The sequence below is a fragment of the Elaeis guineensis genome, chromosome 3, assembly GCF_000442705.2.
Source record: "Elaeis guineensis isolate ETL-2024a chromosome 3, EG11, whole genome shotgun sequence".
Classification (NCBI taxonomy): Eukaryota; Viridiplantae; Streptophyta; class Magnoliopsida; order Arecales; family Arecaceae; genus Elaeis; species Elaeis guineensis.
The window spans coordinates 91260049-91282455 of NC_025995.2; the positions used below are offsets into that span (position 1 = coordinate 91260049).

A 22407-nucleotide genomic window follows, 5' to 3' on the forward strand; every position below is an offset into this window, starting at 1 on the left:
TTTGCTAAAGGTTGCATTCCAAATTGTTTCCAGAAGGTGCCTAGCTCCTTTCTACTACTAATTTGTTTTTTTTTTGAGTTGTCACTAGAGCTGAATCTCTATATAAAGATTCAGTCCTTTTTCATTGACTATATTGATTAGGTCTCCATATATCAAGTGATCATATGAAATCTTATCATTATTTTAATTTCTAAGTTTTGAGCTAATTTTTTTTGAGAAAATTGTTGGCAATCCAACTAGAAACTTTTTTTTCTAGAAGGATTGGTTACAATATTCTTTGGTAAGGACTTTGGTGAGGAAGATGTTCTTATACCATTTGAAATCTTGAAGTTTTTTGTATTTTAAATTTGATAAAATCTCAGATGACCTATCCCTAAACTTTGCAGGGTCACCTACAAAATATTTAGCTATTATAAAGACTAAGGTTGGAACTGCATCTTGTATATCCTGATCTTGCTCATTTTTGATGACTTGGCCATCTAAGGTCTTTTTGGCTACAGTTAAAATTTGAGTTTTTTTATTGTCAGTGAGATGAAAATCCCACCAACCTTTGAGCTGGCCCATGAAGCCAGCAGTTAAGGCTTGGGCTATGGCATGATCTTGGGCTCTACCTTTGGTTTTGTATGTCATGGCTACCATAGTCATTTCTTCAAGGATATTGTACTCAGACAAGCCATCTATTTTCTATTCATAGATTGTGGTAGCTGAGTATTGATTTTGAATTATAGGCTTTTCTTCGAAGCTTAGATCTGGCATAGAGGGCCTAGGTCAGAATGGTGTTTGAAAGTCTAGACCATAGGGTTTGGAAGAAATAGCCCAACTTTTGATTGGGTTGATTTTAGTTTTGAATTTGAATTGAAGGTTTCTAAGTCAGATATACTAGACTCAGGTTCCAATCCTTCATTTTGAGTTGGACTTGGATTGAAGGTCTCTAGGTCAGGTATACTAGACTCAGTGATAGACTCTTCATTTTGAGTTAAATTTTTGCTTTCATTTTAAGATTGTTTTGTAGACTGGCCCTGGCTATTTTCACCTTGATCTAGTACAGAAATTGATTTCTTTTATATAGAGTATCTAAAATACTATAAATTTTTTCAAAATTTTCTAATCTTTTATTAACTTCTTCTATAAGATCTTTTCTTTGGATTTGTTCACAATATTTAGATACTTTAAATGGTTTGAATATTGGGATTATACTTGAAGATTTGATTTGAGATTAGTCTTCATTTATTTTATTTTTTATTCTATTTAATTGATCATCTATTGTTTTTAAATTTTAATTTATAAAGTTGTTTTGTTTAATTATGTTCTCTGCATCTTTTCCATTGAGTGTTTGTATGGGATCAGATTTCTCTTTGAGGGCAGATGCAAAGACACTTGCATCTTTTAAAATTTCTATTTCCTTTGGAGGTGGATGAATCTTTTCAATGATTCTTCCTTTATTCTCTTTCCAGAAAATCATGATTTTTGTATTTGTTTCCCCTAAGATTTTGCAGCTTTTGATTTCTTTACCGGGAGTAATTTTCATTCCTTCTAACATATTGATCTTCGAACCAATCAAAGAATCCGAGATGATCTTTGATCAAGTTCATATAAGCATATCATTGAGATTGAAATTCATCTCTTTGGGTTTTATGATAAATTTTAAAAAATTATTCTCTTTTGATTTTATTCCAACCAGCATAAAACTCTCTTTCAAAGAAGTCTTTGTGTATGCGAAATTCTGAGTTGGCTACTTTGGTTTTACCTTAAGGATATAGTTTTACCTTTAAAATATATATATTTATTAAAAAAAAGCTTCGAGGATAAACAGGACTCACCGGAGAAAACAGGGCTAGTTCCGTGTGGACGGCGGCGGCCATCACTCCATCCCACGTGCGAAACCCCTCCCTCCGTCCTGCCGCCTCCTCGCGATGAGAGAGGCCGCGAAGTTAGTCGTTTCCCGCGTCCTTGCGATGAGAAAGATTTCGGTTTCCGCTCTCCTCCTCGTCCTCCTCTTTCTCTTCGCTGGGTAAGCGAAGCTAGGGTTTCATCACACCCTTCCGTTTTCTTGCTCAGAAATTTAGGCTTTCCTTTTCTATCCGTCGGATCTCGTTTTCTGTTACGGATTGTCTTCTTTTCGCTGGATTTTTAGCTGAATTACATCGAGGTTCTTATAATTTTTGACAAGATTTCGGCAAGCGAACTCAATGTATAGATTTTTCTTGATTCTAATGTATGTTTTACTGGATGTTAATTAGATTTTTGCTATCTTTCTATTTTTCTGATCTCAAGTTTTAATTCATCATTAAGAGTATCTGTTCAACTTCGGTCTTTTTACCTGTTTCTGAGATATTTTTAGTAGACCAAGAATCTCTGGCGGCTTCTTGAATATTACCTTTAATTTAGGTTAGTCTTTCCTTACTTATTCGGGAAGATCATGAGTTTTTTTTAATTTATGAAGCAATAGTTCAAGAAACATAGCCGGACTTTTGCTTATAAACTATTACCTGAGATTTCGTGCTGTTATGAGAGATTTTCGTTAATTCTTGGACGAGTCTGATAAATCTTGTTTTTTCACGAAGTTTGATGATTTTCAACTGTATTAATTCCGAAAACTGCCTTCCGTTTTGCCTTCCTCTCGAAGTCCATGTCAGGGCTTCCTTTATTTGTTCATATATGTTTGTATCATTTTTCTCTAGCGAAATTTTTGTTCATATATGTTTGTATCATTTTTCTCTAGCGAAATTTGGTGTCTCACTTTCTGCAATTTTGTGATGTTCATTAGTTCAAGATTCCATATATACTTTTCTTTATGAAGCGCCGCGATATTCTTATTATCCTCATCCTCAATCTTGGGTTTCCGTTTGCCGGGATGGCAGTGAATATTATAACGACATCTTTGATATAAATCCTTACCAGTATAGGTTAAAGTTGAAACCTCACTTTTTGATCATGAACTGGAAACCAATTTTGCATTTTGGGATGAAACAACACATTCTATAATTTAATTGGATGCTTTGAGCGTTGCTGATTTTCAGGGTAGCTACATAGTCTAAGGGATTCTTTTTTGAGAATCTGGTTAGATACATGTGAACTTTTTTATCTTAGGTTGTTAATTCTTTTCTTGTCTAGGAGGTTCCAAAAGTATTATAATTCCATGTAATCCGATGTTGTTGGTTGATAACTTAACAGTCTTCTCTTCTCCCCTCTAAAAATCTCATCTATCATGAAATGAAATAGATGTGAAAAGTTCTTGCAGTATGTATGATGATTCTCTATGTTGAGATGTACCATATTATAACCTTGAATTTATATCTAGGTTTCTTTCAATAGAATTTATTTAAGTTCTTTCTCCCTTTTTCCTTTTGGGCTGCAGGAGCCTCCCTTTCCTTTGTGTTTCATCCTGTAGGAATTCTTTGTTGCAAGTATCAGTTTTATACTTGTCTGTGTGAACATTTATGCTGCCATGCTATCTGCTTTGTTTATGGAGCCTTTCATTGATATCGTTTGATTGCTAGGATCCTATTCTGTATTATTTTGTTATGGCATTGATATTCACCTTTTAATTCCTTATGACAGACTAGTCTTTTGATATTCAGTTTTTAATTGCTTATGACAGACTAGTCTTTTTCTTTTTCTTGGTGTATTCTTGGAGTTTAGACTTCTTCTGTCTGCTGCTGGTTCAATCGGCTTTCATCTTACCAACCTTTAACTAATAAGATGGCCATATTGACCAGTAATACTATCTTTGATGACGGCTTCAGGTCTCCAAGCCATGCAGCTATGGAAAAGGAGAAAACACTGGCCATGATAAAACCAGATGGTTTATCGCTCAATTACATGGACAAGATCAGGAAAGTGATTTTGGAATCTGGATTTGATATCATCAGGGAGATGATGGTTCGGCTTGATGCAGGAAACGTGACGCAATTTTATGCTGAGCATTCAAAGAAAAGCTTCTTTCCAAACCTTGTTGAGTATATGACAAGGTATCAAACTATCTTCTCTTTTCTATATCACAAGGTTTGATGTACTGTTTTTAGTTAGACATGTTCAACCATTCCATTTAAACAAATTTCAGAAATGTATATCAACTTAAGACAGGAAGCCTTAGAAAATGAAGCCAATGTAAATGCCTTCTAGAAAAGCAGTACACTGACTGACCAACTTAGTTTCCATATAGGTGCGCCTAGGTGATAGATGATCAAATAATGTAATCTATTTTCATAATGAAAAGATTTAGTCATTGATATAGTTAACCTACATGCTTAACTACTGATTTTCCTTTTTACTTCTCTTTTGGTGGGTTTCAAGAATAAAAGCATTCAACCTGACAGATTGATGTTTCAACCTTTAATTGAACCTGATGAAAATGTTCTTCTTCTATAGCTCATTCTTAGCTTAGCATAATGCTTTTAATTTTTGTTTGCTTGTGATTAGTGAAACAAGATAATCTTTCCTTGTGCTTTCTCTTCTCAACAACACTGATGCTACTGCAATTATTTTGCTGTCCCTGCTTTTATCAGTTGACAAATATAATTGTAGAATAAAAACTACATCTTTTTAGTTTCTTTTTAGATTTGTAATACTCAACATTGTAAGACAATATTATTCTTTATATATGTTGTACTTTCCCCTTTTACTTTTTAGATGCAATCTGCAGTTTGTGTGCAAAATGTCATCCATGCTTACTCAAGCTACTATGTTTCCCTTAACTCCATTTGATTACAGACAGAACTCTCTTCGTCAAGCATTCACTTTAGAAGTACCATGTATATAATCATCTTTTTAGTTGCCTATCATTAGTGAGTTTTCTTATGTATAATCTTGCACTTGTCATGTTACCCTTCTATCCATTTCACTGCAATTTTATACTAAAGCCTGTAAGTAAATGTCTATTAAATTGCATTATAGGTAACTAAAAACATGACAATCACGTCTTCTGATATGATATTATGCTTCTTCTGCACTAGGACTGTCACGCCCCAAATCGGGGACATAACACGGCCATGCTACCGAGGGATGGAGCCCACGATAACACGAAGCCAATTCATCATAATCATCTAAAATCCGTCAAATAAAAAGATTCAATTCTATTATTCATCAAATAATCGAACCAATATGGGTTCCGAGCATCTAAATCCAAAAGCAAGTACTAACCCGAATCTCAACATTCATAAATAACTACAAATTCATGATTATAAAATAAATTAAACTTCTGTTGTCAAATTTTTCAGCTTGCTATGCCGATCTTCAAGCTTGGATTCTTTTTACCGATCCTAACCTTATTTCTCTGTTCAAACAAAAAGAAAACAAAAAAAATATGAGCTACACTAGCCCAGTAAGTAGAACTTACACTTCCTTATCGGATCAAGCATAAGTTTTTTTTTTATGATAATGCAATATTTAGAAAATAACAGATAATACAAAATAAAGCATTTCATAGAGCATATAACAAAACAAGTTATAAATTCATCATGCATGCATAAATCATGTATATTTCACAATCATGAATCGTAAATCATTTTCATCATGTATTCATGTCATGTTTCAAAACATAGCTCACAGACATTCGTGCTAAGATCACTATTATACCCGTGACAGGGCCATGTTTCTTAATCGACAGAGTTCTTAATTCATGTGCCAACTTTATACCCGCTGGCAGGGTCATGTTTCGTGTGGATGCTAGCTCCGGATGTCGACCTTCCCGAAGGGATTCATTCATAGCCATCTGAGAGCCTTTGAAATCTTTATATCTTTTTCTTAAAGCATACATATATATAGATGGAAAAACAATGAAATTCATGCTTCATAATCATGCTATTTTCATAAGACATATTCATGAAATCAATGCTCATAATAAAACATGCTTTTTCATATCACATATGCCGATCCTTATTTTATGAAAAATTATGATTTCATCAATAGCAATTCTTTGCATAAAAACATGATCATTTAAAAATAAATAAGGAGCATAGGATCTACTTACCTCGTTCATCTTAGATCTTCGGACTTCGTTAGAAGAATCACCTATTCCTATTTAAAATATCAAATCATTATCAAATTCTATTCCATAAATATAATAAGATTAAATCATAAGGAAAGAGGATCGTTGACCGGATGTGTCGGACCATCCAGATACCAGGGCAATTTAGGATCTTTTATCTGAGAGTCAGATTCAAGTGACTTGATCAAGAAATCATGAGGCACAGATCGAATTAAGATCAAGTTCAATCAATAAGGTTCTTTAATAATGGTTTTGAAAAATACTTGATATGGCCAAATGAGGTTGACATTCAGCACGGATATCAAAGCAATTTCGGATCATCTTATTAGAGTCAATATGAGCCTCTAAAAGATGAAGGCATGACTCGATACAGGATTCATAGACCTTAAAGAAAGAAAGTCGGTCATGAGAGAGAAAGTAGAGAGAGAAAGTGGAGAGAGAATCTTCGTATCCTTCAAAAGTGGCAATCATGATTGAGATCATCAGAGGTTATATCAGGATGACTTAATATGGATTTATCATGATCGATATTATCAATTTCGAAAAAGAATCGGATCGGGATCCGATCTACTGCACGAATTTCGGAGCAGTCCCAGATCATCATATTTTCATCTCAAGTTTATCCTAGGGTCTGTGATGTAATCAGAGAGAGAGAATGACCCTAGAGAGACGAAATCCATAATGAGAGAGAAAGGTCTAGAGAGAGAAAATAGGAAGAAAATTTAGAGAGAGAAAATGTAGAGAGAAGGTAGAGAGAGAAAGTCTAATTCTAGAGAGAGAAAGACTTAAGAGAGAGATGAGAAAAACTTTCTCTCATATATATATATATTTTTATTATATATATATAAATTTTTTCTTTTTCTTTTTCTTTTTCTTTTTCTTTTTAGAGAGAGACAATAGAGAGAGAGAGAAAGAGGGAGAAAGAGGGGAGAGAGGAAATTTTTCTCTTTTCTTATTTTTTTTTTATTTTTTCTATTTTGTATTTTCTTTTCTTTTCTTTTTCTTTTTCCTTTTTCTTTTTCTTTTCCTTTTCTTTTCTTTTTCTTTTTTTTTTCCTTTTCTTTTCTTTTTCTTTTTCCCCCCGTGGCCTTCTTTGGCCGGAACAGGGGAGGACTAGAGGGACGTTGCCCGTGGTCCGGCGGGCTGTGGTGGCACGACCGGTGGTCCGGCAGCGGCGACCGACGGCGATGGAGCTGGAGATGGCCGACGGCGAGGTTCGGCCAGCAGGAGTTTTATAAAAAAATCGGAAAACAGGGAACCCGATCCCTTTTCTTGAATTTCTTCGGTCATTGACCGATCACCGACGGCCATAACCCTCGGAGAAGGAAGGTAGGGAGGTGGGGGTTATGCTACAGGGGTGTGGCACCACGAGCGGTGGTGCCGGTGGCCCGAAAAGAGGAGGAAATGGCTCGACCGAACAGGGCAGAACAGGGTCTCGCTTTTTCATCAATTTTTCCAACGATCCCGACGGCCGACGAGGGTGCACGAAGCCATGGGAAGGAGGGGAAGGAAGAGAGGAAAGAGGGCCGGGGCTTATCTTCGACTTCGGTGAGGTTTCCGGCGAGAAATCGCGGCGAGCACAGGTCGAGGGGCCGCGGCTTCAAACGAAAAAATCGGAGAAAAACTCCGGCGATCGTCGGTGACCGAAGGATCTACACTTAGAGGAGAAGAGGGGGTTCTTATAGAGCTCGTCCTAGGGTCTTTTAATGGCCCTAGGACTCCGATTTTTGATCAGAGACGGGGAAGAGGAAGACTCCGATCGGGAGTCTTCCTCCCTGCTCTGTTTTTTTTTTCCTGGTGGGCTTTGTGGGCTGGTTTTGGGCCCAATTGGGCCGGATTATCACATTCCACCCTCCTAAAAAAAAATTTCGTCCTCGAAATTTAACATACCTTCATTTTCAAATAAGTATGGATATCTCGTCTTCATATCATCTTCAAGCTCCCAAGTGGCCTCTTTCTCTTCATGATTACTCCAATGAATCTTTACATACGGAAAGATATGCCGTCTTAGAACTTGCTCTTTTCGATCAATAATTTGGAGGGAAATTTTTTTTTTTTTTTTCTAGCATCCATTTATTATCAGTAAAATCCTTCCTTATTTCCAACTAACGTATTTCATAATATCTTTTGATTTAAAAGATTAATATTTCTAATCAATTCAGACCATCACGCTTTTGCTGCGCACTCTGATCTCAACTTACCAAATTATCTAAGTTTATCTAAAATAAAAATATCTTTGTATATTAGATCAACCAAAGATAGATTCAACTTTCAGATTTCATATACAATTTAGGATAAAATTTAAGATTTCCTTGTCATTACTATTTCTTAGACATAGCACATCAAAATTAAATCTTCATCCACCTTCTATGTTTGAACTTATTATATAAGCTTCATCACTCCTCAAGAATCCAATATGTCTAGAATTAATTTGAGTTAACCTTCGAGTTACCTTACAATCATTTAGACAACTTCCAAACCAACCTTTCTTCGCAAAGAAATTAACATCAAAATCAGCAAAGTTATCATGTCCTTTATCCATATAGGTTTAGCATTCCAATGTCATCAAATATACCTAACATAATATATCAATACCTCCCACTTCATTCTAGGGTCAACACTTCTCGTACTCAGATCAACCTTGCTAATTGAAATCTAAAATATAACTCATCAATTCTATTATAGACATCATATGCCACTTATGCATAAATTTCATCATAATACCTATTGATTCGAAATCAATTTATTGAATCATTTCTTTTATATCTATCATGTTCCTCATGATCTTAGCCTCAAGTTCAAATATCATTAAAGTCACAATCTCGAATAATGATAATCTTAAGCTCAAATACCACTTAAGTCATATTCTCTAGTGAGCATAACCTAAACTTTATATCATTCTATCACGTCCTTAATGATCATAATCTTAAGCTCTGATTTTATCCATTATACTCCACTCGATCACATCCTATTGATCATATATAAAGTTTTGATATCACTTTATAATCTCAATGATCTTAAACCTAAGCTCTGATATTATTCTATCATATCCTAATCATTTATATCATTTATATCATAATCCCCAAAGATTATAACCTAAGCTCTGATACCATAAAATGTCACGCCCCAAATCGGGGACATAACACGGCCATGCTACCGAGGGATGGAGCCCACGATAACACGAAGCCAATTCATCATAATCATCTAAAATCCGTCAAATAAAAAGATTCAATTCTATTATTCATCAAATAATCGAACCAATATGGGTTCAGAGCATCTAAATCCAAAAGCAAGTACTAACCCGAATCTCAACATTCATAAATAACTACAAATTCATGATTATAAAATAAATTAAACTTCTGTTGTCAAATTTTTCAGCTTGCTATGCCGATCTTCAAGCTTGGATTCTTTTTACCGATCCTAACCTTATTTCTCTGTTCAAACAAAAAGAAAACAAAAAAAATATGAGCTACACTAGCCCAGTAAGTAGAACTTGCACTTCCTTATCGGATCAAGCATAAGTTTTTTTTTTATGATAATGCAATATTTAGAAAATAACAGATAATACAAAATAAAGCATTTCATAGAGCATATAACAAAACAAGTTATAAATTCATCATGCATGCATAAATCATGTATATTTCACAATCATGAATCGTAAATCATTTTCATCATGTATTCATGTCATGTTTCAAAACATAGCTCACAGACATTCGTGCTAAGATCACTATTATACCCGTGACAGGGCCATGTTTCTTAATCGACAGAGTTCTTAATTCATGTGCCAACTTTATACCCGCTGGCAGGGTCATGTTTCGTGTGGATGCTAGCTCCGGATGTCGACCTTCCCAAAGGGATTCATTCATAGCCATCTGAGAGCCTTTGAAATCTTTATATCTTTTTCTTAAAGCATACATATATATAGATGGAAAAACAATGAAATTCATGCTTCATAATCATGCTATTTTCATAAGACATATTCATGAAATCAATGCTCATAATAAAACATGCTTTTTCATATCACATATGCCGATCCTTATTTTATGAAAAATTATGATTTCATCAATAGCAATTCTTTGCATAAAAACATGATCATTTAAAAATAAATAAGGAGCATAGGATCTACTTACCTCGTTCATCTTAGATCTTCGGACTTCGTTAGAAGAATCAGCTAATCCTATTTAAAATATCAAATCATTATCAAATTCTATTCCATAAATATAATAAGATTAAATCATAAGGAAAGAGGATCGTTGACCGGATGTGTCGGACCATCCAGATACCAGGGCAATTTAGGATCTTTTATCTGAGAGTCAGATTCAAGTGACTTGATCAAGAAATCGTGAGGCACAGATCGAATTAAGATCAAGTTCAATCAATAAGGTTCTTTAATAATGGTTTTGAAAAATACTTGATATGGCCAAATGAGGTTGACATTCAGCACGGATATCAAAGCAATTTCGGATCATCTTATTAGAGTCAATATGAGCCTCTAAAAGATGAAGGCATGACTCGATACAGGATTCATAGACCTTAAAGAAAGAAAGTCGGTCATGAGAGAGAAAGTAGAGAGAGAAAGTGGAGAGAGAATCTTCGTATCCTTCAAAAGTGGCAATCATGATTGAGATCATCAGAGGTTATATCAGGATGACTTAATATGGATTTATCATGATCGATATTATCAATTTCGAAAAAGAATCGGATCGGGATCCGATCTACTGCACGAATTTCGGAGCAGTCCCAGATCATCATATTTTCATCTCAAGTTTATCCTAGGGTCTGTGATGTAATCAGAGAGAGAGAATGACCCTAGAGAGACGAAATCCATAATGAGAGAGAAAGGTCTAGAGAGAGAAAATAGGAAGAAAATTTAGAGAGAGAAAATGTAGAGAGAAGGTAGAGAGAGAAAGTCTAATTCTAGAGAGAGAAAGACTTAAGAGAGAGATGAGAAAAACTTTCTCTCATATATATATATTTTTTTATTATATATATATAAATTTTTTCTTTTTCTTTTTCTTTTTCTTTTTCTTTTTAGAGAGAGACAATAGAGAGAGAGAGAGAAAGAGGGAGAAAGAGGGGAGAGAGGAAATTTTTCTCTTTTCTTATTTTTTTTTTATTTTTTCTATTTTGTATTTTCTTTTCTTTTCTTTTCTTTTTCCTTTTTCTTTTTCTTTTCCTTTTCTTTTCTTTTTCTTTTTTTTTCTTTTCTTTTCTTTTTCTTTTTCCCCCCGTGGCCTTCTTTGGCCGGAACAGGGGAGGACTAGAGGGACGTTGCCTGTGGTCCGGCGGGCTGTGGTGGCACGACCGGTGGTCCGGCAGCGGCGACCGACGGCGATGGAGCCGGAGATGGCCGGCGGCGAGGTTCGGCCAGCAGGAGTTTTATAAAAAAAAATCGGAAAACAGGGAACCCGATCCCTTTTCTTGAATTTCTTCGGTCATTGACCGATCACCGACGGCCATAACCCTCGGAGAAGGAAGGTAGGGAGGTGGGGGTTATGCTACAGGGTGTGGCACCACGAGCGGTGGTGCCGGTGGCCCGAAAAGAGGAGGAAATGGCTCGACCGAATAGGGCAGAACAGGGTCTCGCTTTTTCATCAATTTTTCCAACGATCCCGACGGCCGACGAGGGTGCACGAAGCCATGGGAAGGAGGGGAAGGAAGAGAGAAAAGAGGGCCGGGGCTTACCTTCGACTTCGGTGAGGTTTCCGGCGAGAAATCGCAGCGAGCACAGGTCGAGGGGCCGCGGCTTCAAACGGAAAAATCGGAGAAAAACTCCGGCGATCGTCGTGACCGAAGGATCTACATTAGAGGAGAAGAGGGGGTTCTTATAGAGCTCGTCCTAGGGTCTTTTAATGGCCCTAGGACTCCGATTTTTGATCAGAGATGGGGAAGAGGAAGACTTCGATCGGGAGTCTTCCTCCCTGCTCTGTTTTTTTTTTTTTTTTTTTTTTTCCTGGTGGGCTTTGTGGGCTGGTTTTGGGCCCAATTGGGCCGGATTATCACAAGGACACTCACTGTATATTACGCTTCATCTGTACTGATTGTCATAATTCATTATTCTAATGTTTCTTCTTCTATTCAATAAATAGTATGTCCTGCTTGTTAGTTAATGGTATATGGCTTGTCTACATTGCTGACTGTTAATTTTTAGTGGCCCAGTATTGATTATGGTTCTTGAAAAGCCTAATGCCATCTCTGATTGGCGTGCTTTGATTGGGCCAACTGATTCAAGGAAAGCTAAAGTTTCTCATCCTAACAGGTTAGATTATTTCTTCTTATGCAATTAGATGTTTTGATAGTGTCAATTAGACCCTACAAACAAAATAATGATGTTAGGAAAAAAAAAAAGCAAATAAAGAAAACCTTGCACCTTTTAGGCTCAATGAAACTCATGTTTATACCAGAGCAAATGTATGGATATTATACAACATACAGAATTAGGTTGTATCTGGATCTCTAACTTTGTAATTAAATGTATTCTTAGTCTGACTAAGACTTCTCAAGAATACCCTGTTTGAACTTTGAAGGTAGCCCCTATACTTAAAGGCTCCTGACTTTATTTAATCTTGTGATCAGTCTCAATCTATACAAAAGCATCTCACTTTTTTTTGATTTAGAATGTATTTTATTTCCAATCCTATAAACTTAAGACCTCCTAATATCTCCTGTTCTGGCATGTTCAGATCTTCCTAACTTTTTCCTACTGTGCTTAGTGTTCCTGAACCTTTGGTATCTTGGTCTTCAAATGTCTATCTCCTTTTTCTGGACATCCTAGAATTCTCTTTTAGAGTTTAGTTCAATAGCTGGCATGAATATAAGCAACTTTGAGCTTGTGGAATCATGCTACCTGTCTGTAGAAGCACTTCTGTTCTGTGCCATTTTCTCACCTTAAAAAAAAAAAAAAAAAAGGAACCCTATTGTGACTTGTGATCAGAGAATAGTCTTGTTGCAAGCAGCATTATCCCAAATTCATATTTTTGCGCCTTAATAGATAAACATACTGTGCAGCCATGATTTTAACTTTACCATTAAATTGTAGCATGGCTTATATGATCCTGTTTTCACCATTTTAGCTTCCTCATTCAGTTTTCTGCTTCCATTTTTCAGCATCAGAGCCATGTGTGGGCTGGATTCTGCAAAGAACTGTGTTCATGGTTCAGATTCTCCGCAATCTGCTGCACGAGAAATTTCATTTTTCTTTGGAGACATTTTACCAGGTTAGTTTTTTATGCTTGTTTAGTTAAATACGTTAATGCCTCATGTGTTGTTGCTGTTGCTTTACTCACTTCTATCACCATTTATAATAAAGATTTATGAGAGTATTAACAAAGGCATCAATCTCATACATTTACATACTGATGGGATCAGATTTATTAACCTGATTCTGCTGGAAATGATTGGTTTATAACTAACTTATAATGGGTAGTGCAACTGTTTCCATGAGTCATGTATCTGTTTGAGATATAGTTTTTAGTGGTCAAAATCTTCCATCTTGTGCTAGAAAGGGCCACATAAGGAATATTTAGGTAAAAGGGGAAGCATCATAGTTGAGAAATAACTGGTTTAAAAATAATATCTTGTGTTTAAACTAGATATGTAATATCTGCTAAAGATTTGAATCCATGTTGCCCATGTTGTCAAGCAGAATATGCAGATGCACGATGCTATTTTTTTTCATGAATTATGCCATATAGATTAACATGCTGATTTGCCAAGATAAGGCCAAAGTGTGATTTCATAGTTATGGTGTATGTATTGGTGCTAAACTTTGAATTTTCTCATCATTTAAGATAGTAAAGAAAAATGTATTCGAGTTGCTTATAAAGATAACAGCTTGATTTTTAGATAATCAATTTTTCATTGGTCGTACATGCTTATTCGTAAATGCTGCTTATCTTTGTCCCAGTAATTGAGGACATGCCCCTTCTTGGGTTTGAGATGTGAAACAGTTTCATTATTCTAATCTCAGAAGGTTGAAAAAAAGTGTTGGCATTCCCTATATATTTACCTGCCTTTCCATCCCATCATTTTAGCTAGAAACCCTTAGATATCTTATTCATATGGAGAATCCCAAGTCCTTGGTAGAAGGCCTAAAAAATTGATTTAATTTTCATTGGTATTATGTTCTCATTGATATGATTATTGGCTATTTTTCATGCATAACTTGCATCTCTGGAGTTGTCATGTACAAATTCTTGGCACAGCTTTCCTGCATCCATCCCTTTTTGCTTTTGGTGGTCATTTGTATGGTCTACAAAATGTTTTAACTGTCTTCATTCCAACAAATTCTCTATGTCATCTGGCATGGCAGTCTTAAGACTGGTCAAAAAGATGAAATAAACTCAAGACTTCTTTTGAAGTTTGCCTGCTTTCCTTCATCCTGCAGGTTTTGTGAAGCATGACGAGCTTTAGAAGATGCCTGCTTTCCTTCATCCTGTAGGTGTTGTGAAGCATGATGGGCTTTAGAAAATTTTGTTCAGGCATGAAGGTTGGTTTAGCCTACGGATGGATGGCAGATGGGCAGCTATCTTTCTGATAATTAATAGTGGAGAGTCAGTTGTCTGGCGCCCACACCATGTGCGGCTAGTTAAGTTGGTCAGCCATTTTATACCACTTATTGCTCAATGTTGTACATTTTAAAGTAATACTTGGATCTACATTTGCCTTGCAAAAGCATGTAAGAGTAAATTATTGTTCACCAAACCATCACAACCGAATAAGCAGGATCTATCATGCGCGCAGGCCTATTTTGTCTCCACTATTGTGAGGGTGATTGTGGCATCGTGTGGCCTGTGGGTGAAGATCTTATGATAGTTAGTACTCTCTCTTCAGCCTAATAAGAGCAAAGTAATGAGACTGTAGCAAAATAATGAGCATACCCTTTTCCGTTCAGTTATATAGATAATAAAATTATTTCTATTGGATGAGATTATGGCCATCTTCCTTTTGTGCATTGCAAGTTTCTAGTTCTTATGAAAGTTGGCAGCTAAAGTATGATTTTGGTCCACTAAGGTGCTGCTAAAATATGAAAGCTGGCAGTTTTGATCTTTACCCTTCTTGTGTATTAGTTTTTAAATAGAGGCAAGCACAGTTTTTTCTGTAGAAAAAAAATTAATCTCAAATGCGGAATAATAATATCTTCGGTCATTGTTGTTCAAGCTTAAACAAATTAATCTATAATTATGCAATCTACAACAATAAAAAGAATCAATTTTAGATATTCTTTGCTGTCGTCGAGCTGTGCCTCGACAAGGAGAAACTCACAAGCTCTCGGATATGAATAGGAGATCAAGTTCGTAGAAGTTTTTTTATAATGTATCTCATCCATAAAAAATAGTATCTCAATCAGTCACACAACTAGAAAATAGATTTTATTCATGATGGTTGTGTAGAATTAATTTTTATCAAACAATCAAATATATTCCTACCACTTTATCTAAAGTTTATCTTTGGTTAGAATTCAGATCAATTAAAAACGTGTAAAATAAATCTCAATGCGTATTAGTGTGGGCTACATCCGGATGGGTCTAATCAGATAAATCACAATATTTTTTATTTATAATATTTTTTATTTATAATAAATAGATAATGCAGAATTTATCATAAAGGAGAGGAAAGCTCTGTGTGCTCTGTTGCTAGGTACTGTCTGATGAACTCTAAAATATGGTTTTGCCTTGTGATATCATCTTGGTTTGCCTACATAGTTAGTCTAGGTTCCTAGTAGAAGGGCCATGGTTCAAAATCACTAATGCTACTTGGTAGATGGATAGTTTTCAGAACGATTTGTTGATCAGTCCAATTACTGCTTGAAATCCAAGTGTTTGTTTACATGCCTAATAATTGTCCAAGGGTTGGGGCAACTCTTACTAGGTTAATGTGAGACTCAACCGTTATGCACGTGAACCAATTGTTATATGAAACAAAATCCGAGTACTAGGCTATTGGACTTTAAGGAAAGAATAATAAATGTAAACAATGAAAAGTAAATGATGATCAAGCTTTAGTTTGGTAACAATTGTTTCTGTGTGGTAGTTTTTCAAAAACAATTTGGCTGCTGCCCTTTTCCAGCTGTGGTACCTTCAAATAAATGATTAAAATTTACTTGCTGAACACTAATTAGGAAGCTTGCAGTTGTTCTCTCTGTAGCAACAAGGATTTCAGGTTGAGAAAGAAAAATCTCTCGTATGCCACCTAAGTTCATTATGAATAATTGTAGATGAACATCAAGACATGCATTCTTAATTTCATAGCTCACAAAAAACTTGGACAGTTGATATTTGTTCAACAGCCAATCATAAAAATTTTGTCGCATTAATCAAAAGGAAAAAGAAACAGAGGTGAAAAGAAGAAGGACTAGGAAATCAACCCAAGTGTGATTGTCTTTGGAAAAGCGCTTAGCAAATTTAGAACATCATGAATACCTACCAATAAGTAGCTAGTTACTTCTAGTTACTATTTCACGGAGACCATCCTATCATTCTTTATATCACTTTGAACTCATTAATACTTATGAAGAGAAAACATTACACATTGTGCAATAGATCAGTTCAAAGAAGTTCATTGACAAGGCCTATAATAGGTCAAATCTGGCCAAAAAAAATAAAAAAATAGTCAGATGATGGCTTTCCCCTTGATGGAAATGCTTACATTTCAATGGATGGTTGAATATTCTAATCGAAGTTATCTTTTTTCCATTTTTAGGTAGTATCTTTCGCACTATTTTTTTCTGAAACTGATATCTTTCATACTATCAAGGCACATTGATATTCTAAATATGTTTATATCTGTGCATGTTGTTGAGAAATCACATGGCTTCCTTGTTCACTATGTCTTGGGTGAGGTGCCTAATCCCTTCTTCCTTGCACCAGAAAACCTCTCTTACACATACATCTCGAGAATTGACATGTCTATCCTGATGCGGACAGCTCGAGCAAACCTTGTGGGAAGCTGAGTCCTTTGCACCCAGAGAGACCACATTTGCCTGCTACCAAGGTTTCCTTGAGAACTGTTGTGTGAACCTTCAACATTGAAGGAGGTACTCCGAAGTCCAGAGTTGCAGAGCTTTAGAAAATATCAAAAAGATTAATGGAATGTTGCTAGTTTTGAAATTATATTCCTTTATCTTATATCAGACTAGTTTATATATATATATAAAAAAAAATGATGATCAACATGCCCATCTTTAGTAATCAAAAGATGCTGTCTTGTTTTTTCTTCTTAATAGTGTAATGCCAGTGGATTTGCTCCACTGTTTTACTACAATGCTACTCTTTCATTGGTAGTCCTATTGATACCAAACAACTGTACTTCATGTCAACTATTTGTGTCTCTTCCATTTGATCATTTTCTTTGCTCTTTCTGGAATGCTGTCCCTACTGCTAAAGGCATTACTCCGAAAAAGGGTCTTACATAGTGACGGCTTTGTCTCTATAGTTTTGTTCTCTTTAGCCTTTTCAAGACAAGCATGCCCCCCTCCTGTAAATTATTCTTTCAAACCACTCTAGATGGATCTTTTCTGGACAGAGCCTTCGAATAGGAGCAAAAGAATAGAATGGACAACAAATAGGTAAGTATTCTAAGATAGATCCCACGGCCCTGGCTCATCACCAACTAGTACGCTCTCATCAAATGTTTATCATCCGTGGTCGGTTTATTTTTCAGGAGCCTTTTTGTTGAACATTATTGCTCGAGTTTATGATAAGGTTGGCCGGTTGATGTTGAGGCATGGTTTTGAATCTTCTGCAATTTGATATGACTTCGTCATGTGCTCTTTTTGCTTGTGCTCCCAAAATATGTTTTGGAGCTGTGTGCAATTATTACATGTGATAAAGTTTGGAAACCTTGCAAATCAAGATAGAACTGCTCTTGAGCTTAGTTAATCATGTTGGTTAAATGATTGCTGTTGCTAATGATTCTTTAGTGAGTCAACCCCACCAAACACACGTGTCAGCCCGACATGATGCAATCGGAGTTGTCTTGTCGTGACACTTGTATGCCGGATGGGCCAATAGGGAGCTTTTGACCAGAATGGAAAGAGTTGCTAAGTTACTGTGCGTAATTGCCTATCAACCTTGGGGGAATTTCAATTATGTTTTTTTAAGGTCAAAAAGTAATTATCGTTATATGTTTCATTTACATGCAACTGTGTTTAATTTTTCATTAGTAGTCTTCTTCCTTTTGGGTGGGGAAGCAAGCTAGGGAAGACAACCCTGTTTCACTGAACTGATGGAAGGTACCAGAGTCAAAAAAATCATAGAGGAGGCCTATTTGCAAAAACAAGCCAACTAAGATCTCACACTAATAATATCAAATTAGTTATGAGTATTTGATAACATTTATATAGCTGTATTAGGGTGTAATTATACCTGAAGCTTTAACCAAGGAAGTGGGTCCTCAATGGTTCAAACTTCAGGAATTTCTTACGGATTGGGCGCATGGCAGGTATTAACAGTCCCAAAGTAGATGAAACTTGTAGCTATGACATGATTGATGTGGATGGTCATTTCTGCTAAAGGCCTGTCATATATATCCAAGCTATGGAATCTTTTACTTCTTTGCATAGAATTCAAAGTCATGTACGAGTACGTCGATATTTCAAGCACGAATAAACACAAAAAAAGTGAGATGGTGAAGTAATTCTAGAGAGAGAGAGATCAATATTTTTTTTAAGAAAAAAAAAAGAAAAAGGAATGAACAAAACAAGGTTAGAAAAGCAGCCGGCAGAACTAAAAGCTCCTTGCACGGGCCTCAGACGTTAAAAAAAAAAAAGCAAGGGAATAGTTGGAACCTGGCAGCTAAAAGTGGGTTTATTGTGGGAATAACTCTGTACACAAAGCCGTAAAGAAACACTCAAAAGAGATTCTAGATAATGTTTTATATTGAAAAAAAAAAAACTTCAGTAGAATACAAGTGAATAAAGTCGATACACATTACAGGGTATATATGCTAAATAAATTCTTCACAATATCTTGGAAAGCATAGGGCATTCCACAAATTATGGTAGGCTAGTTTAGAAAGGCTCCAAAACTGAACTGGCAAAGTCCCTTCATGTTGGAACTTGGACCTTAGGAGCCAGTAGTGCCTATCAGCTATAGCCACCATGGAATTCCGGAGCTCCACTTATCACTAACAGTCTATTTAACCCTCCCAAAGCTCCCACTAGCTTAAGGATCTGGAATTCTTGGTAACTACCTGTGCTCCTTCTATTGACAAGACATCCTCTCCCTCTCTTCCTCCTTTCCTTCCCTCCTCCCCCAAACATCAGCAGCCTAGTGGGGAACTATGAGGGTGAGTACTAAAGGAACTTAATACAAGCAACAAGCTAGGACGATGGATATGAGTATTGTTTGGCTTATATCCTTTATTTCTTTTGTTATTTGTGTCTTCAAGGTGTCTTTTTTGGTTTTTACTGGCTACAGATTTTGAACTGGGTGCAAAAGAAATTCATTGGGAGACAAAAGAAGAATAAAATTGATATTGGGTCGAGTTCAGCTCATTGTAAGTTTATCCTCCATATACTTTTCATGGAGTTTGTTTAGACTTAAAAATAGGTATTGATTGGCATGCATCTGAGAATGAGTAATCCTTTTTCATTCATTAGTTTCATCACAACTAATTTTTTCATGCATCTGACAAAGAGCTGCGTCTTGTTTTCTATTTATAAGTTTTTTCTTTCAGGGCTAATTTGTCAGATGGATAGCTTTTCGACCAACAGTGCATTCTGAGTTCATTTTTCTATTCCATCAGCGGTGAATTCTGAACTTTTAAATGAAGGTGTTTTACACTGAAGCGAAAAGAATTGGCGTGAGTTAGGTTTCTGTTGGTTTTTTGATGATTTTAAATGAGTTACAAAGTAAAACTAACAGCAATTTTTATCTCAGAAAGGTGGTGGATATTTTTGTGTTTCGGTAGTAAACAACAATGATAAATTTCTATTTCAATTTTGATCATGTAATGGGCTATGTAAGCAAGATAAATATCAGTGCATTGGGCTTGTTATCTGTTCTTAGTTTCACTTGCACACAAACTGATTTATTAGGGTCTAAGTTTGGAAAATATCAGTCTAATGACTGTGCTACAAATAGCTGACGTTAAGCTTTCTCCTCTAGAACAGTAAGGAGATCACAAAAATAACATTTTTTAAGGACCCTAAAATGGCAACAAAAGAATTTGCATTTAGTTTCTCAAAGAAAGAAGAAAGAAGATCTTGCACTTAGCCATAAAGTTCATCTATATATTATTTGTTTTTAGGTGGTGTGTTTTTCTTCTAGAATTTAAGCTTAGTGGATCATTTTTCTATACTCTTGTTGCTCTTCATATAAAATTATTGTAGCTTTCGTATCATAACATGAGCTATTCATGATTAAAGAGAATCCCCATCTAACTGTACTGATGTGAGAAGGCAGCACCTTTAAATGAGTCCTGATGTATGATTAATATTGGAACATAAACTAAATTAAACTCTATTTTCTAGTTGGATGGATTACAATGAACCCGAATTTAAAGCCTCAAGGTCATGAAAACTTTTCTGTTAGCCAACTGAGCTAAATATTTCGCTGAATCTCTTCATGTGATAATGGTTTAATGGAAAGATCGAAGTTATAGATACATCTCCTTATTTTCTTAATATCTTCTATGTTTTACATGAGAAAAGTTGTTGGTTGGTATCCACTTTGATGACATTGAGATGGCTCCATTTAATGTCAATGAGCCATTGAACTAAGATTTTTGCTGCAGTCCAGAATCCAGATCAAGTCAAAGAAAGTCTGATTTATTATATTAGTCAAACCTACTTTCCTTGAACATCAAATCTGTTTGCCCAATGGGGGAAGAGATGTCTTGGTATATGAATTTAAACAACATAGAATTCCGGAATTTTGCAGATAACATATTATATATTAATGGAGAATAAATAATTGTTCTTGAGATTAGTGAACAGGGAAAAAAATTCCGAACCTGTCAACAAAATGAATAGTTCTACAGTTTCTTCAGTCCTGCAGTTACTGCATTCTAACTCTGTGATGCTTCTTTAGATACTGCTATGCCTGATATTCGTAAAGATGAATTCAGTGATGGCCCAAGCATTGCTCACCATCGGGACATTTGGTAACAGTGAGTCGAAGGAAGATACAGCAACATATGATTCCTCAGAGGACTTGCATTCTCTGCAAGATCAACCGGACCTTATGCTAGAAGAAGTGATTAATTTCAGAAGGAATTAGCTAAACTACTTGCACTCAAGCCCAAGTCTAGCACTGATGGATCAGAGATGGGATGCGAGAAAAATAAGTCCCATTAAATCAATTTCGAAATTGTTCATCAAGCTTGGATATTGATCAGAAATCTTGCCTCAAGTTTGTGATGGTTTGGATGATGAGGACAATTGTGAAAACTCACCAAATAGCAAGATCATCTTAAACAGAGCCAAAAAGTTGTTAGCAGACCATAGCAGTGCAATTAAGAAAAAATCAATCTCATTTCTCCTCAAGAAGATGTTTGCTTGCAACAGTGGCTTTGGACCAGCTCATAACTTAAGGGATCCATTTCCTGAGTCAAAAATAGAGAAGGTATTACACTTGTTAACATGTAACAAATATATGTTGGTGTATTATTTTAGATTTAATAGCCTAATGAGATCTTTTATTCTACCTTCTCTATTTTTGATTCCTATAGCTACTGAAGACTATACTTCACAAGAAAATACATCCTCAAAATTCTAATTCAACATCAAAAATGAAGTACTTGGAGAAGAAACAGGAGGAGACAACACATGCTGAAGACAAGATGCATGAGAAAGAAAAGGATGGTGGCAAATGGGTCAAGACGGATTCAGAATGTAAGTTTATGATTAACATAGATATCATGCATGCATGCATGTTTAAGTAGTTAGGGATTAATCGATGTTTCCCTTCTTGTCAGACATTGTCTTAGAGATGTAGATGCCATACAAAGCTTCAGTGTGACTGGTATGTTTGCAAAGCCTAAGGAATTCCTTTTGCATTGTTCTTGCTAATATTCTAGGCCAAGCCATATCAATGGCACAAGCAAATTTCTTATTGGGCTTGTATATGGTAATCCATGATTGAAATATTAATATTATTTTTTTCTTTTTATATTAATATTAATATGATATAGAAAATTCTAAGAAATTGTTACATAAAATCAGAATATTAAGTTAACAATTAAAGTGGGTGTTTGTGTAACGAGCATGAATTTGTATTTCTCCTCCTCCTAATATTGTTGTTGCTGTTGTTTGCGGAGGCAGTCCAATTTGGATTTTATTAAAACGTTTTGTCCCTATCCTTATATAAACACACATAATACAAGTCCATGCACACTAAAATAGTCCTTGTAAGTATATGAGGATAGGTTTAATGGTCAAGTAAAATTCAGCACCGAGTTTCTGCATAAAAGGAAAA

General features: G+C 35.6%; 2 protein-coding genes across 3 annotated transcripts; both read left to right on the forward strand.

Annotated features, from left to right (window-relative positions):
* The first annotated feature begins 1782 nt into the window (after nucleotides 1–1782).
* LOC105042045 (probable nucleoside diphosphate kinase 5) lies at nucleotides 1783–14919 on the forward strand. 2 transcript variants are annotated; one of them, XM_073253971.1, is made up of 5 exons: nucleotides 1783–2011; nucleotides 3747–3971; nucleotides 12141–12248; nucleotides 13097–13206; nucleotides 14376–14919. In XM_073253971.1, the coding sequence occupies exons 1-5, from the start codon at nucleotides 1914–1916 to the stop codon at nucleotides 14399–14401; spliced, it is 567 nt and encodes a 188-aa protein (XP_073110072.1). In that variant the 5' UTR covers nucleotides 1783–1913; the 3' UTR covers nucleotides 14402–14919. The 2 variants fall into 2 exon arrangements, with proteins under 2 accessions (XP_073110072.1, XP_073110073.1); XM_073253972.1 differs by lacking the exon at nucleotides 12141–12248.
* Nucleotides 14920–18385: 3466 nt separating this feature from the next.
* On the forward strand, nucleotides 18386–21927 carry LOC105042073 (protein DEEPER ROOTING 1-like). The gene is given in 8 exon segments (XM_073253392.1): nucleotides 18386–18430; nucleotides 19315–19486; nucleotides 21022–21067; nucleotides 21069–21190; nucleotides 21193–21264; nucleotides 21344–21555; nucleotides 21662–21824; nucleotides 21908–21927. Coding segments are annotated over 8 exon segments (852 nt in total).
* The last annotated feature ends 480 nt before the right edge of the window (nucleotides 21928–22407 follow it).